This window comes from Artemia franciscana, chromosome 9, assembly GCF_032884065.1.
Source record: "Artemia franciscana chromosome 9, ASM3288406v1, whole genome shotgun sequence".
NCBI classification, from domain to species: Eukaryota; Metazoa; Arthropoda; class Branchiopoda; order Anostraca; family Artemiidae; genus Artemia; species Artemia franciscana.
In genome coordinates, this window is record NC_088871.1 from 47,301,239 (window position 1) to 47,313,879 (window position 12,641).

At 35.1% G+C, this 12,641-nt stretch overlaps 1 protein-coding gene across 2 annotated transcripts in view; it reads left to right on the plus strand.

Moving 5' to 3' along the window:
- Nucleotides 1-12,641, plus strand: part of LOC136031494 (myogenesis-regulating glycosidase-like) — a 75,675-nt gene that overhangs the window by 42,006 nt on the left and 21,028 nt on the right. For both annotated transcript variants that reach the window (XM_065711143.1, XM_065711144.1), the window contains one exon: nt 11,177-11,839. In XM_065711143.1, the coding sequence (XP_065567215.1) occupies nt 11,177-11,839 (663 nt within the window). The remainder of the gene's footprint in view (nt 1-11,176; nt 11,840-12,641) is intronic.

Here is a 12,641-nt window from a genome sequence, read left to right on the forward strand (position 1 = left end):
AGGACAAATACAAATTAATCCCCCCTGCTAAAGCTGTATTCTGAACGCCGAAATCGTCCGATATATATATAACTTAACATACTTGTCACAATCTTTCAAAATTAAAGGAAAGTGTAATTACGTGATTACCTGCAAAACGAGTCTTGAAAAATCGAAATTTTTCACAATAAAAAAAAAATGATTTGTAACTGCCCAATCATAATTTTCAAATAAGGCTCTTTTTCAGAGGGAAGGAGTCCATATCGAACAAATGGTCATAGAACACTAGCAGCAACCTCAATTTTGTTCATAAGGATAAAGCTCTAGGCGTTTACTTCTACAGAAATCCCCCCCCCCGAAGACAATCCGCCGCCCCGCTCTTTACGCTAAAGTTTGACTCTTTGTCTCACTCAACTCTTCTTTTTAAAACAGCATAAAACATTAGCGTAAAGAGCGGGGCGTTGATGAGGAAGCAGCCCCTTTCATATACGAAGTAATTTCTGTTCGTTTTAAGTTTTAATGTCGCTCCTTACTTTCAGTTAAAAAACTTTTTTTTCTTTAATTTCTGAACGTTTGTGAATCAATGCATGTTTTGACTTTGGCTCTCCGCAAAGGAATAATTAAAACGAAATTAGCATATTTATTTTTTTGGCTAAATGGCTTTCTCATAGTTTTGATCGAATGGTTTTGAGAAAAAAAGGAGCAGGGGAGGAAGCCTAGTTGCCAACCGATTTTTTGGTTACTTAAAGGGACAACTAGAACTTTTAATTTTTTACGAATGTTTTTATTAGCAAAAGATATAAGTAGCTTATAAATTAGCTTACGTAACGAACTTCTGTATTCTCATGTTTTTATTACATATATGAGGGGTTCACTCCCTCGTCAGTACCTGGCTCTTTAAACTAAAGCTTAAATTATGTCCCAATTCATTAAGAATGACCCCTGAATCACAAAAGCCGTAGAATAAATAGTTGAAATTACTAAAAATACTTATAGCGTAAAGAGCGAGGTATTAGTAGGAGGTGAGCCCATTTTATGCGTAATAATTTCTGTTCGTTTTAAGTTTTAATGCTTCTCCTTACTTTCAGTGAAACAACTTTTTCAGTTTTTTTTAAATAATGCTAGAAAATCCTACGCTTCCTTCATGGAAATTTTCTTCCCCCATGACAAATTCCTCGATGGAAAGTTCCCCCAACATATGAAGAGGGGGAACTTGAGAAGTTCCCCCTCTTCTCAACCCCTCCCTCAACCAAAAAATCCCCCTGAAAACGTCTGTACACTTCACAATAACCATTACTATATGTAAGCACTGGTCAAAGTTTGTAACTTGTAACGCTCCCACGGGGACTGTGGGGGAGTAAGTCGTCCCCAAAGACATAGTCATAAGGTTTTTTGACTACCCTGAATAAAATGGCTATCTCAGAATTTTGATCCATTGACTTTGGGAAAATAATCAGCGTGGGAGGGGGCCTAGGTGCCCTCCAATTTTTTCGGTCACTTAAAAAGGGCACTAGAACTTTTTTTTCCGTGAGAGTGAGACCTCTCGAAACATTCTAGGGCCACTGGGTCGATACGATCACCCCTGGGGAAAAAACAATAAAAAAAAACAAAGCAATAAAAAAACAAACAAGCAAATAAACACGCATCCGTGATCTGCCTTCTGGCAAAAAATACAAAATTTCACATTTTATAGATAGGAGCTTGAAACTTCTACAATAGGGTTCTCTGATACTCTGAATCTGGTGGTGCGATTTTTATTAAGATTCTATGACTTTTAGGGGGTGTTTACCCCTATTTTCTAAATAAGGCAAATTTTCTCAGGCTCGCAACTTTTGATAGGTAAGACTAAATTTGATGAAACTTATATATTTAAAATCAGCAATAAAATGCGATTCTTCTAATATAGCTATTAGTATCAAAATTTCATTTTTAAGAGTTTTGGTTACTATTGAGCCGGGTCGCTCCTTACCACAGTTCGTTACTACGAACTGTTTGATAAAAGGACAGAGAAACTTATTCCTTGCTCTTGATAAATGGCTATGTTTATCTTCAACCCAAAAATTATCCCTACATTGGATTTCTAAAAAACATATGACTATATTAAGATGAAAAATTTGTTGTAAATGAAGAATATAAAGAGATAAAAATGATATTTTAGTTTCAGATAATTCTTTTGGCTTCCTGGGGTGTGTTAAGAAAAAGGTCTAGGATTCTTATTGCCTTGTTTTGGACAATTTGGAGTCTTCTTAAATGTGAATGGAATGTCAACATCCAAACGGTCGGCCAATATTGAAAATAGCATTCCACTAACCAAGAACAAGGTCTTGGCCTTACTCACCAATCCAATTACCCAGGACAAAACAGTATAACCAAACAGTCAACCAGTTTTAAATGTCCAAATTCATGTAAAGTTACGTGCAAAAGTTTAATAAATAAATGTTTAATAAATGTAAACTGTTGTAAAACTGAAAACAAAAGCACCTAAAATCTAACGAAACATTCCCAAGTGATTGCCAAACATTGGAGCTCTTCAGAAGAATATAGTCTTAATATTTCTCTATTTTTTAAAATCATTTAAAATTTATTTTGATGTCAGTAAAGTGCAAATTATGTTCTGATCTTCAGAAGGCGTGTGGGTTGTCAGCCATACTCATGTTACTTAGAAGGGAATTGTAGCCTTTTTTTATAAATCGAAAATGATTGGAGACCAACTAGCCTTGGGGGTATTTCTTATAGAGTGGGTAGGGGGTTTCTGGGGGTTATTTTTCGAGGGATATTTTATGTGGGGGATATTATCTGGTAGTACTTTAATGTATTGGGGGGGGGGGGGATTTTCTGGTGGTAAACGCACAAACCCCTTTCTTCATTATAACCCAGGAGAATAGAAATGAACAACATTTTTCGTGGGTTTTTTTAATAACATAGGACCAGTCATGCGAGTACCTAAAACTATCCGTAGACAATTCCTCTGAAAAAGTAGAACTGTGACAAAGAGTCAAACTTTAGCGTATAGAGCGGGGCGTTGAGGAGGGGATAGCCACTTTCAAATACGGAATAAATTCTGTTCTTATATGTTTTAATGTCGGTCCTTACTTTCAGTTTAAAAAAATGTTTTTCTATTTAATTTCTAAGCGTTTCTGAATTAATACCGGTTTTAATTTTGGCTCATCGTACATGAACAATAAAATGAAATTTGCATATTAATTTTTGCTTTTTTTTTTAGCTAAATGGCTTCCTCAAAGTTCTGATCAAACAATTTTTCTAAAAAGGGGCGGGGGAGGAGACCTAGTTGCCCTCAAATTTTTTGGTTACTTAAAAAGGCCACTAAAACTTTAATTTTATTCACGAACCGTTTTTGTTAGTAATAAATATACGTAACTTACGAATTAAGTTATGTAACGAACTTCTGTATTCGTATGTTTTTATTACGTATATGAGTGGGTTCGTCCCCTTGTCAATACCTCGCTCTTTACACTAAAGTTCGAATTTTGTTCCAATTCTTTAAGTATGATCCCTGAATCACAAAGGTCGTTTAATTAAAATAAATAGCTCTTTTGAACTTGCTAACAATACTTTAGCGTAAAGAGCGAGGTATTGAGGAGGGAACGAACTCCCTCGTATACGTAATAATTTCTGCTCGGTTTAAGTTTTAATGTTGCTCCTAACTTTCAGTTGAAAAAAACTTGTTTTTTAATATTATATTCTCATTGTTTTACAAATAATGCTGGAAAATCCATCACCCCCTCCATGGAAATTCTCTTCCCCCGTGATAAATTCCTCCCTGGAACAATCCCACCACGTAACCCTCTCCCCCTGACCCGCCTGCCACCTGAAAAAAATCCCCCGCGAAAACGTCTGTATACTTCACAATAATCAATACTATAAGTAAACAATGGGCAAAGCTCATAAATTGCAGCCTTTACTCCAAGGACTTTGGGGGATTAAATCGTCCTCAAAACATAGTTATTACATTTTTTGACTATACTGAACAAAATGGCTATCTCAAAATTTTGATCTGATGACTTGGGGAAAAATGAGCGTGGGAGGGGGTCTAGTTGACTTCCAATTTTTTCGGTTACTTAAAAAAGGAAGTAGAATTTTTAATTTCTGCTAGAATGAGCCTTCTTGAGACATTCTAGGACAACTGGGTCGATACGACCACCATTGCAAAAAAAAAAAAAAAACAACCAACAAATGTGCATCCATGATCTTTATTCTTGCAAAAATGCAAAATTCCACATTTTTGCAGATAGGAGCTTGAAACCTCTACAGTAGGGTTCTCTGATACTCTGAATCTGATGGTGTGATTTTCATTGACTTTTTTACTATGACTTTTAGGAAGTATTTCCCCTTTTTCTGAAAATAAGGCAAATTTTCTCAGGCTCCTAACTTTTGATGGGTATGCCTAAATTTGATGAAACTTACACATACTTAATATCAGCGTTACAATCCGATTGTTTTGATGCATCTATTGGTATCAAAATTCTGGGTTTTTTTAGAGTTTCAGTTACTATTGAGCCGGGTCGCTTCTTACTACAGTTCGTTACCACGACCTGTTTGATTCCTAGTCTAAGCGACTTAGTATTATTATTAAATAAAAAAAAAACTATTTTTTTTTTAACTGAAAGTAAAGAGGAACATTAAAACTTAAAACGAACAGAAATTACTCCGTATATGAAATGGGTTGTCCCCTCCGCAATCCCTCGCTCTTTACACTAAAGTGTTTAATTATTTTAAAAAGTAGAACTGTGGCAAAGAGTCAAACTTTAGCGTAAAGAGCGATTGCTATTTAATAATAAATTTTTTATCTTGGCTCTCCATGCATAAATAATTAAAATAAACTTTGTAAATTAATTTTTTTGGGGCTAAATGGCTTTTTCATAGTTTTAATCGGAAGATTTTGAAAAAAAGGAGCGAGAGAGGAGGCCTAGTTGCCCTCCAATTTCTTGATTACTTTAAAAGGCAACTATAACTTTAAATTTTTTACGAACGTTTTCATAAGTAAAAAATATACGTAACTTATGAATTAACTTACGTAGCGAACTTTTATATTCGTATGTTCTTACTGCGTATATGAGGGGGCTCACCCCTCTTCGATGCCTCGCTCTTTACACTAAAACTTAAATTTTGTCCCAATTCCTTAAGAATGACCCCTGAATCACAAAGGCCGTAGAATAAATAGTTGAAATTACTAAAAATACTTTAGCGTAAAGAGCTAGGTATTACGAGGAGGTAAACCCCTCATATGCGTAATAATTTCTGTTCATTTTAAGTTTTGATGCTGCTCCTCACTTTCAGTAGAAAAAACTTTTCATATTTCTTTTTTAATTGTTTTTTTTTAATAATGCTAGAAAATCCTGCGCCGCCTCCATTGAAAGTATCTTCCCCAATAAAACGTCCCTCAATTGAAAGATCCTCCCACGTAATCCCCCTTCAACTCTCCCCCCAAACCAAAAAAATCCCCCCTGAAAACGTCTGTACACTTCCCAGTAATCATTATTATATGTAAACACAGGTCAAAGTTTGTAACTTGCAGCCCCTCCCACGGCGACTGCGGGGGAGTAAGGCGTCCCCAAAGACATAGTTATTAGTTTATTCGACTATGTTGAATAAAATGGCTATCTCAGAATTTTTATCCGGTGACTTTGGGGAAAATATGAGCGTGGGAGGGGGCCTAGGTGCCCTCCAATTTTTTTGTTCACTTGAAAAGGGCACTATAACTTTTAATTTCCGTTAAAATGAGCCCCTTTGCGACATTCTAGGACCACTGAGTCGATACGATCACCCCTGGGAAAAAAGAAAAAACAAAGAAAAAACAAATAAACACGCATCCGTGATTTGTCTTCTGGCAAAAAATGCTAAATTCCACATTTTTGTAGATAGGGGCTTGAAACTTCTACAGCAAGGTTCTCTGATACGCTGAATCTGATGGTGTGATTTTCTTTAAGATCGTACGACTTTTAGGGGTATTTTCCCCTATTTTCTAAAATGAGGCAAATCTTCTCAGGCTCGTAACTTTTGACGGGTAAGACTAATCTTGATGAAACTTATATGCTGATGAAACTTATATTATAGCATTAAAATGCAATTCTTTCGATGTAACTATTGGCATAAACATGTCGCAGAAGGGCTCATTCTAACGGAAATTAAAAGTTTTAGTGTCCTTTTTAAGTGACCAAAAAAATCTGAGGGCACCTAGGACCCCTCCCACGCTCATTTTTTCCCAAAGTCAACAGATCAAAATTATTAATTAAAAAACGTCCAGAAATTAAACAACAAAAAAAACAAGTTTTTTAAAATGAAAGTAAGGAGCAACATTAAAACTTAAAACGAACAAAAATTACTCCGTATATGAAAGGGACTTTTCCTCCTCAACGCCCCACTCTTTACGCTTAAGTTTTTTACTGTTTTAAAATGTAGAGTTAAGAGAAAGAGTCAAACTTTAGCGTAAAGAACGGGGCGTTGAGGAGTAAAAGTTCCTTTCATGTACGGAGTAATTTTTGTTCGTTTAAGTTTTAATGTCGCTCCTTACTTTCATTTAAAAAACTTGTTTGTTTTTTTTGTTTAATAATATAAGTAGCGAACCGAACACTTTCGCTATTTTCGCTACAGACCTTGGGTAAAATGACGCTTGTTTTTAAATTAAAGTTTTCCTATAGGACAGTATTATATAATCACTTTATTGCTATAAAAGGTAAATAAGAAATCTGAAAAAAAACTGTTTTCATATCATTAGTTTACTAATGCAATTCAGATTTTAAATAAACTGTAAAATAGATTCAAGCAGTAAAAACTACGGCAAATTGAAATCTTTATTGCTGAAAAATCTCTGTTGATTACTGAAAAGTAAACTTTTGTTTTAAAGTAATATTATTACAACAGGTATAAATACGTCATTCGACTTTTATTTTAAAATAAAACGTTAAAAACGTGAAGCGTTAGGTAGAGAGGACAGAATTGGTCGAATGACGAATGAAACCAGAATTTATTTTAATTTGGTCCTAGAAAATTAAAATTTTGCTCAATGAGTCAATTCACTTTCACCCAAAGCCGAATCCATTGAGAGGCTTAAGGGGTTTGAGCACCTCCCCCTCCCCCAAGTCTCGTCAACTAGTAAAAATATAAGAAAAATGCATATAAACAAATTTTGATACATTTTTAAAGTTTTTACCCCCCCCCCCAGATAGCTTCTCTCGAACAAAAATACTGGATACAGCCTTGTGTGCACCCAAGGGTCTTAAAAATACATCACCCTCGGCAGGTAGTACCCGGAAGATTGGAGACACAGAAAATTATAGCAGTAAGATCGCGCACGAAGTTTAAGAGTATTTCACCCAAGTGAATGCGCACCCTAAGTAATATATCCGCAATATTGCACCCACGGAGGGCTGTAATAATTGGTTGCTGATACAGCATAAGGGACCACTCATACTCACATTCACCCTGGTTTTTACACTCACTCATATTCACTTTAACTCTCAGGCTGAAACCCACACTCAATCTCAAGTTATCATTGATTTTTGCTCACTGAATGTCACAAGAAAAGATACTTACACTTGAACAACCACTCAATCCTAGGCTCATATTCACACTAAGCCATATTTTACGTCCATTAATTCAAAAAAAGGCATTTCGTACTTGCGCAAGTAAAAAGCGAAGTTGAAAAGATCAAAATTAATGTGTCACAGATTCTTTGTGGTAACGAACTGTAAGTAAGGAGCGACCCGGTCCAATACTAACTGAAACTCTAGAAACTTGAATTTTTGCACCATTAGATACATCAAAAGAATCAATTTAGTATACTGATTTCAAATATATAAATTTCATTAAGTTTAATCTTACTCGGTAAAGGCCCGGGGCGTGAGGAAACTTGTCTTATTTTCGAAAAAAGGGGGGAAACCACTTAAAAGTCATAAAATCTTAGTGAAAATGATACCATCAGATTCAGTGTATCAGAAACCCTTCTGTTCTGGAATTTTTTGTTTTTTTGCCAGAAGAAAGATCACGGCTGCGCGTTTATTTGTTAATGTTGTTTTGTTTTGTTTTTCCAGGGGTGATCCTATCGATTCAATGGTCCTAAAATACCATGAGAGGGCTCATTCAAACGGAAATCAAAGGTTTAGTTCCCTTTTTAAGTGACCAAAAAGATTGGAGGGCAACTAGGCTGCCTCTCCGACCCCTTTTTTCCCAAAATCGTCCAATCAAAATTTTGAGAGAGCCATTCTGTTTATCATAATTGAAAGACCCAATAAATATGCCTTTAGATGTAATATGACCCCAACAGCCCCAGGGGAAAGGTCTTCAAGTTATAAAAATTTCCCCATTGTTTAAGCATAGTATTTGTTATTTGGAAATATGTAGGCTATACACTTTTTATGGGGGGGAGAATTTTCTGCTTGGGGTTTTTCCACAGGTGAGTTATCGACGAGGAGGGAAGTTTCCAGTGAGTGAACTTATCAGAGGAAATTATACACTGAGGGAATTTGCCAGAATTTCTGAACGAAGTTCTTTTTATATGTCTTGCTTTCTCTTTTCAGTCTCAATTTTACGCGTCGAGTTGTTAAGGGTAATCGTCAGGAATAAATATTAACCAGGATTGAATTGTCTAGAGTATATTTCTGTGGTGATGGGGATTTATCCGTGGAGTTGGGGTCAGATTTCCTGACAATATTTAAACAAAACGATCAGAAATTAAACAAAAAAAAAGTTTTTACAACTGAAATTAAGGAGCAACACTAAAATTTAAAACGAACAGAAATTATTACGATATGATGGGGATTGTTCCCTCTCAACACCTCACTCTTTACGCTAAAGATTAAATGTTATCCCAACTCTTGAAAAGCGACTCATGAAACACAGGGGTCGTTTAACTAGAACAATAATAAGCGTTTTTAAAATTACTAAAAAAAACTGTACCGTAAAGAGCGAGGTGTTGAGGAGGGGGCAATCCTATTCATACACGTAATAATTTCTGTTCCTTTTAAGTTTTAACGTTGCTCCTTGCTTTCAGTTGAAAGAAACTTACTTTTTTTATTTAACATATATACAAAACTAGCCTAGATAAGCACGTGGGATTTACCAATACCTGCAGAATTCTAAAAAACTTGCGGTTTACTGAAAACACAAAACCGAACTAAAAAAAAGAATAGGATGTTCTTTTAGGACTAGAAAATTTCATGAGTCAGTAGCAGAAAATAAAATAATAATTAATAAGTCTCGCTATAGTCTTTCAGCAACCATGAAATCGATCACTTTTAGAAGTTTCAAAAAACTCAACCAAGCTCAGTTTTTAGTAAAGAGCTAGTTAGGTGAATTCTAGAGAAATTGGGAAATATCAAGAGTTACTTTGTTTAAGCTAGTTTTGTACATAGAAAAATCGATTGGATATCTTGGAATTTCTATTCTTCGACATTTTTACCTTCTTTGGGTAAAATTGATGCTTAATGATACAAAATATGACACGTTGCTTTTATTACGATGCTCCATTTAATACGATGTATTTTTAAATGAGCCCTCCTCTAACAGTCTATGACCACTGATTTGGTGCAATCGCTCCTGAGGAAAAAGAAAAAGAAACAAAAAAGACACATGTCAGTGCTTCCCCTGCAACAAAGTGATTTATCTTGTTGTTCAAGGTGGAGGCTGTTTTGGTAATCCGACTATGATGATTTCAATAGTGAAACTTGCATTTTGATCCGATACGATTATCGAGGGGTTTCAATCTCTACTTCAAAATTCCCGCAACTCTTTTTTTCGCTATAAACTTTTACTATCTAGGTTAGCATTACTATTAGGATTTACTGCCAAGAATTAGTATTTACAGTTCAGATATATTAACATTAATTGAAATAAAATTTACCGATCCTGAATTAGCTTTCAGTGGCAATTCTTTCTTGCTAGACAGGCTCTTTTTCAAAACACGTATTTAAACGTTCATTTACGATGGAACGTGGCTTTTCCTTTACTAAGTTCCAGTAATCGCTGCAACCACGATACAAACCCCAACGCACATTTAATGGGATGATGGTCGCATTACACGTTGCTATGCAAGCGAGTATTTGAGTCTCGGGATCAGTGAGCTGAAACAAGTGTGAGGAAACAAGCATGAATCTTGAAGATCATTATCTACAAAATCACCGTTTAAAAGGGATCTATATAAATGGGGATAAATGGATGGGTTGTTGTCATAGGTTCAATTTTGAGCCCTGAAGATGTACATATATTATAAATCTCGACGGTCACTTAGGTCTTATGCAATTACGTCCAACTGATAGCTTATCTAAGTAGATGCAGTCTTCCCATCGCTCTACCTTTCTATATGCAGTCTTCCGGGTGCAATATCTCGCGTGCTACCTTCCAGGGGTAATATTTTAGGGACAATGTTCAGTTTAGAATTTTTCGTGCTGACAATGTTCTGTTCACCACACCTAAGTGATGGGAACCTGAAAGGGGACATGAAAATCCCTATACATTTATCAGACGGTTAGGAGCAGCTAAACTCTCCCAAGGAGAGGTGTATTAGGTGGGTTTTTTACTACAACGGTGAAATATTTTTCTAAAAGAAGAGTCCTCCCCTATCCCTCCCGAGTTTGTAGGACCAGACTTATAGACACAAAATGAAATGCAGTCTTGGAGGCAGAGCAATCCAGGGACAGGGTTGATGCCACTCAGTCCTGAACTTTTGCACCAAACAGCGTCGACTCCCTTAATTGATACATAGATACTAACATTCTATTTTTTATTAGAATATTTAAAGATGAACTTTTCTAGTAAATAAGGCAAATTGTTTACAATTTTACCATGTACAAATTCTTCGTTTGGTCAGAAAAATCTCCATAGAAGTAAAAGAAATATGTGCTATTGCAATGATATCTAATTCCATTTGACATGAATTCTGATTTATGGAGATAGTCAACTAATCCCGCAAGTTTTATTTTTAATGTATAAAATGTTCTTAGATATCACACATTTTAAGAATTAATTACCATTTGATAAAGAACATCAGCTATAATTCAAATTTTTTTCCTAATTCAAATCTATAATTCAAAGCTATGAGTAATTGGTTTTTTTTTTTTTTTTTTTTTTTTTTTTGTAGCGCAAAAGTATGGAAAATCTCCAGCTTAAGAAAACCATTGGTAGCTAATCTAGCGGGTTTCTGTGTGGACTATATTTAATTTAGAATTATTTTTTATTTTAGCATTCATATTTTGATAGCGTCAGATTTTTGAAAGAAAACAGAAGTGTTCATATTTCTGATGAGCATGGTGGTACCCAATTGAAAGCATGGCTTGGGATACCCTTACCCGAAAATTCAAAGTCATATAAGTGTAGACCAAGAGACTTGACTAATAATGAAACTGATGCGGTATGTTTTGAATGGATCGATCAAGCAAGACTTCAAGTGACCGTTCAGGAAACTGAACATCTGCGATGCTATGAGATTCATTGGCAAAGTCTTTCCAGTTCATTCGCCCCTCTCGATTGTTTTGATGCGAGTGAAAGTGTTTGGTTTGGAGGGGGGTTAACAACTGAAGGAATGAAATGGCCTTTGAACAAGCTAAATATACCTCTATCCCCCTTTGTAACTGGTCAAGGAAATGACGTTAAGTGGGGGTCAATTTTGAAAAGACGTTTTTTTAGTTCCACAGGAGCGGCTATTGTTGTCGATGAAAATGTTCCACTGTGGCTAGAATTTAAGGATGATAAACTTTGCGTAGAAAGCAGATCAGGTTACCCCTATAATACTGAGTCCTTGCCAGTATTAAATTACTCGATTTGCACTGGTCCCGACGCTCCAACAACAATTCGACTATTAGCTGACAACGGGTTATGGGATGGTGTAAGAAAAGATGAAATGGAGGTAAGTTTGATTTTTTTTTTTTTTTTTACCATTTAGAATGAAAAAACGTGTTTAATTTTGTCAAATTTCAAAATTCAGGTGTAATCAACGATAAATATAAAATACAGATTCTAGTAGCCTACTAAGTTGGATAAATCCGAAGTTTTTTTCCGACATTTCTTATAAGAAGTCAATAGAAAAAAATCAGTTGAACTTGAGGAAAAGTTGAAGCTACTAGTAAAGGATAAGGGATAAAAGAAGAAATTATCAAATGCCTACCCCTCACCCACATCTCCACTGAAACCCCCGTCCCAATAAAATAGTCGCAAATGCATTTGAGCAATCTTCTTCTTATTTTGGTTTCTATTTTGAATGAAGGCCAGTTTTTTTTTTCATTTTAAAAAAAACTTTGAAAATCAAGCGATGTCTATATTTATATTCAGTTTAAAAACTAATGAATTAGTTGAATTTACAGTAATAGTTGACGGTACTAATAAGTGCACGAAGATTGAAGGGATAAAACATCATTGGCAGCCTACTTTTTGGAATTAATAGCGATCTAAATGAAGTGTATTTATTGTACTTTGTGAATTTTTTGAACGATCAAGACTTGGTTTTCTTTCACATTCACTGAGAGGAGTTTGAAAGAATCCAAATTTTAAAATAAGCAATTAATAAGATTGAGTTTGCTTAAATTTTAATTTTATTTAAAGATCTTCATTGAAGGAGGAGACTTTTTCCCAATCTCAAATTCATTTTAAAAACTTGGGCAGGTATCATTCAAAGAATACCACATATATTTTTTTGATATGTTTTCTAACCG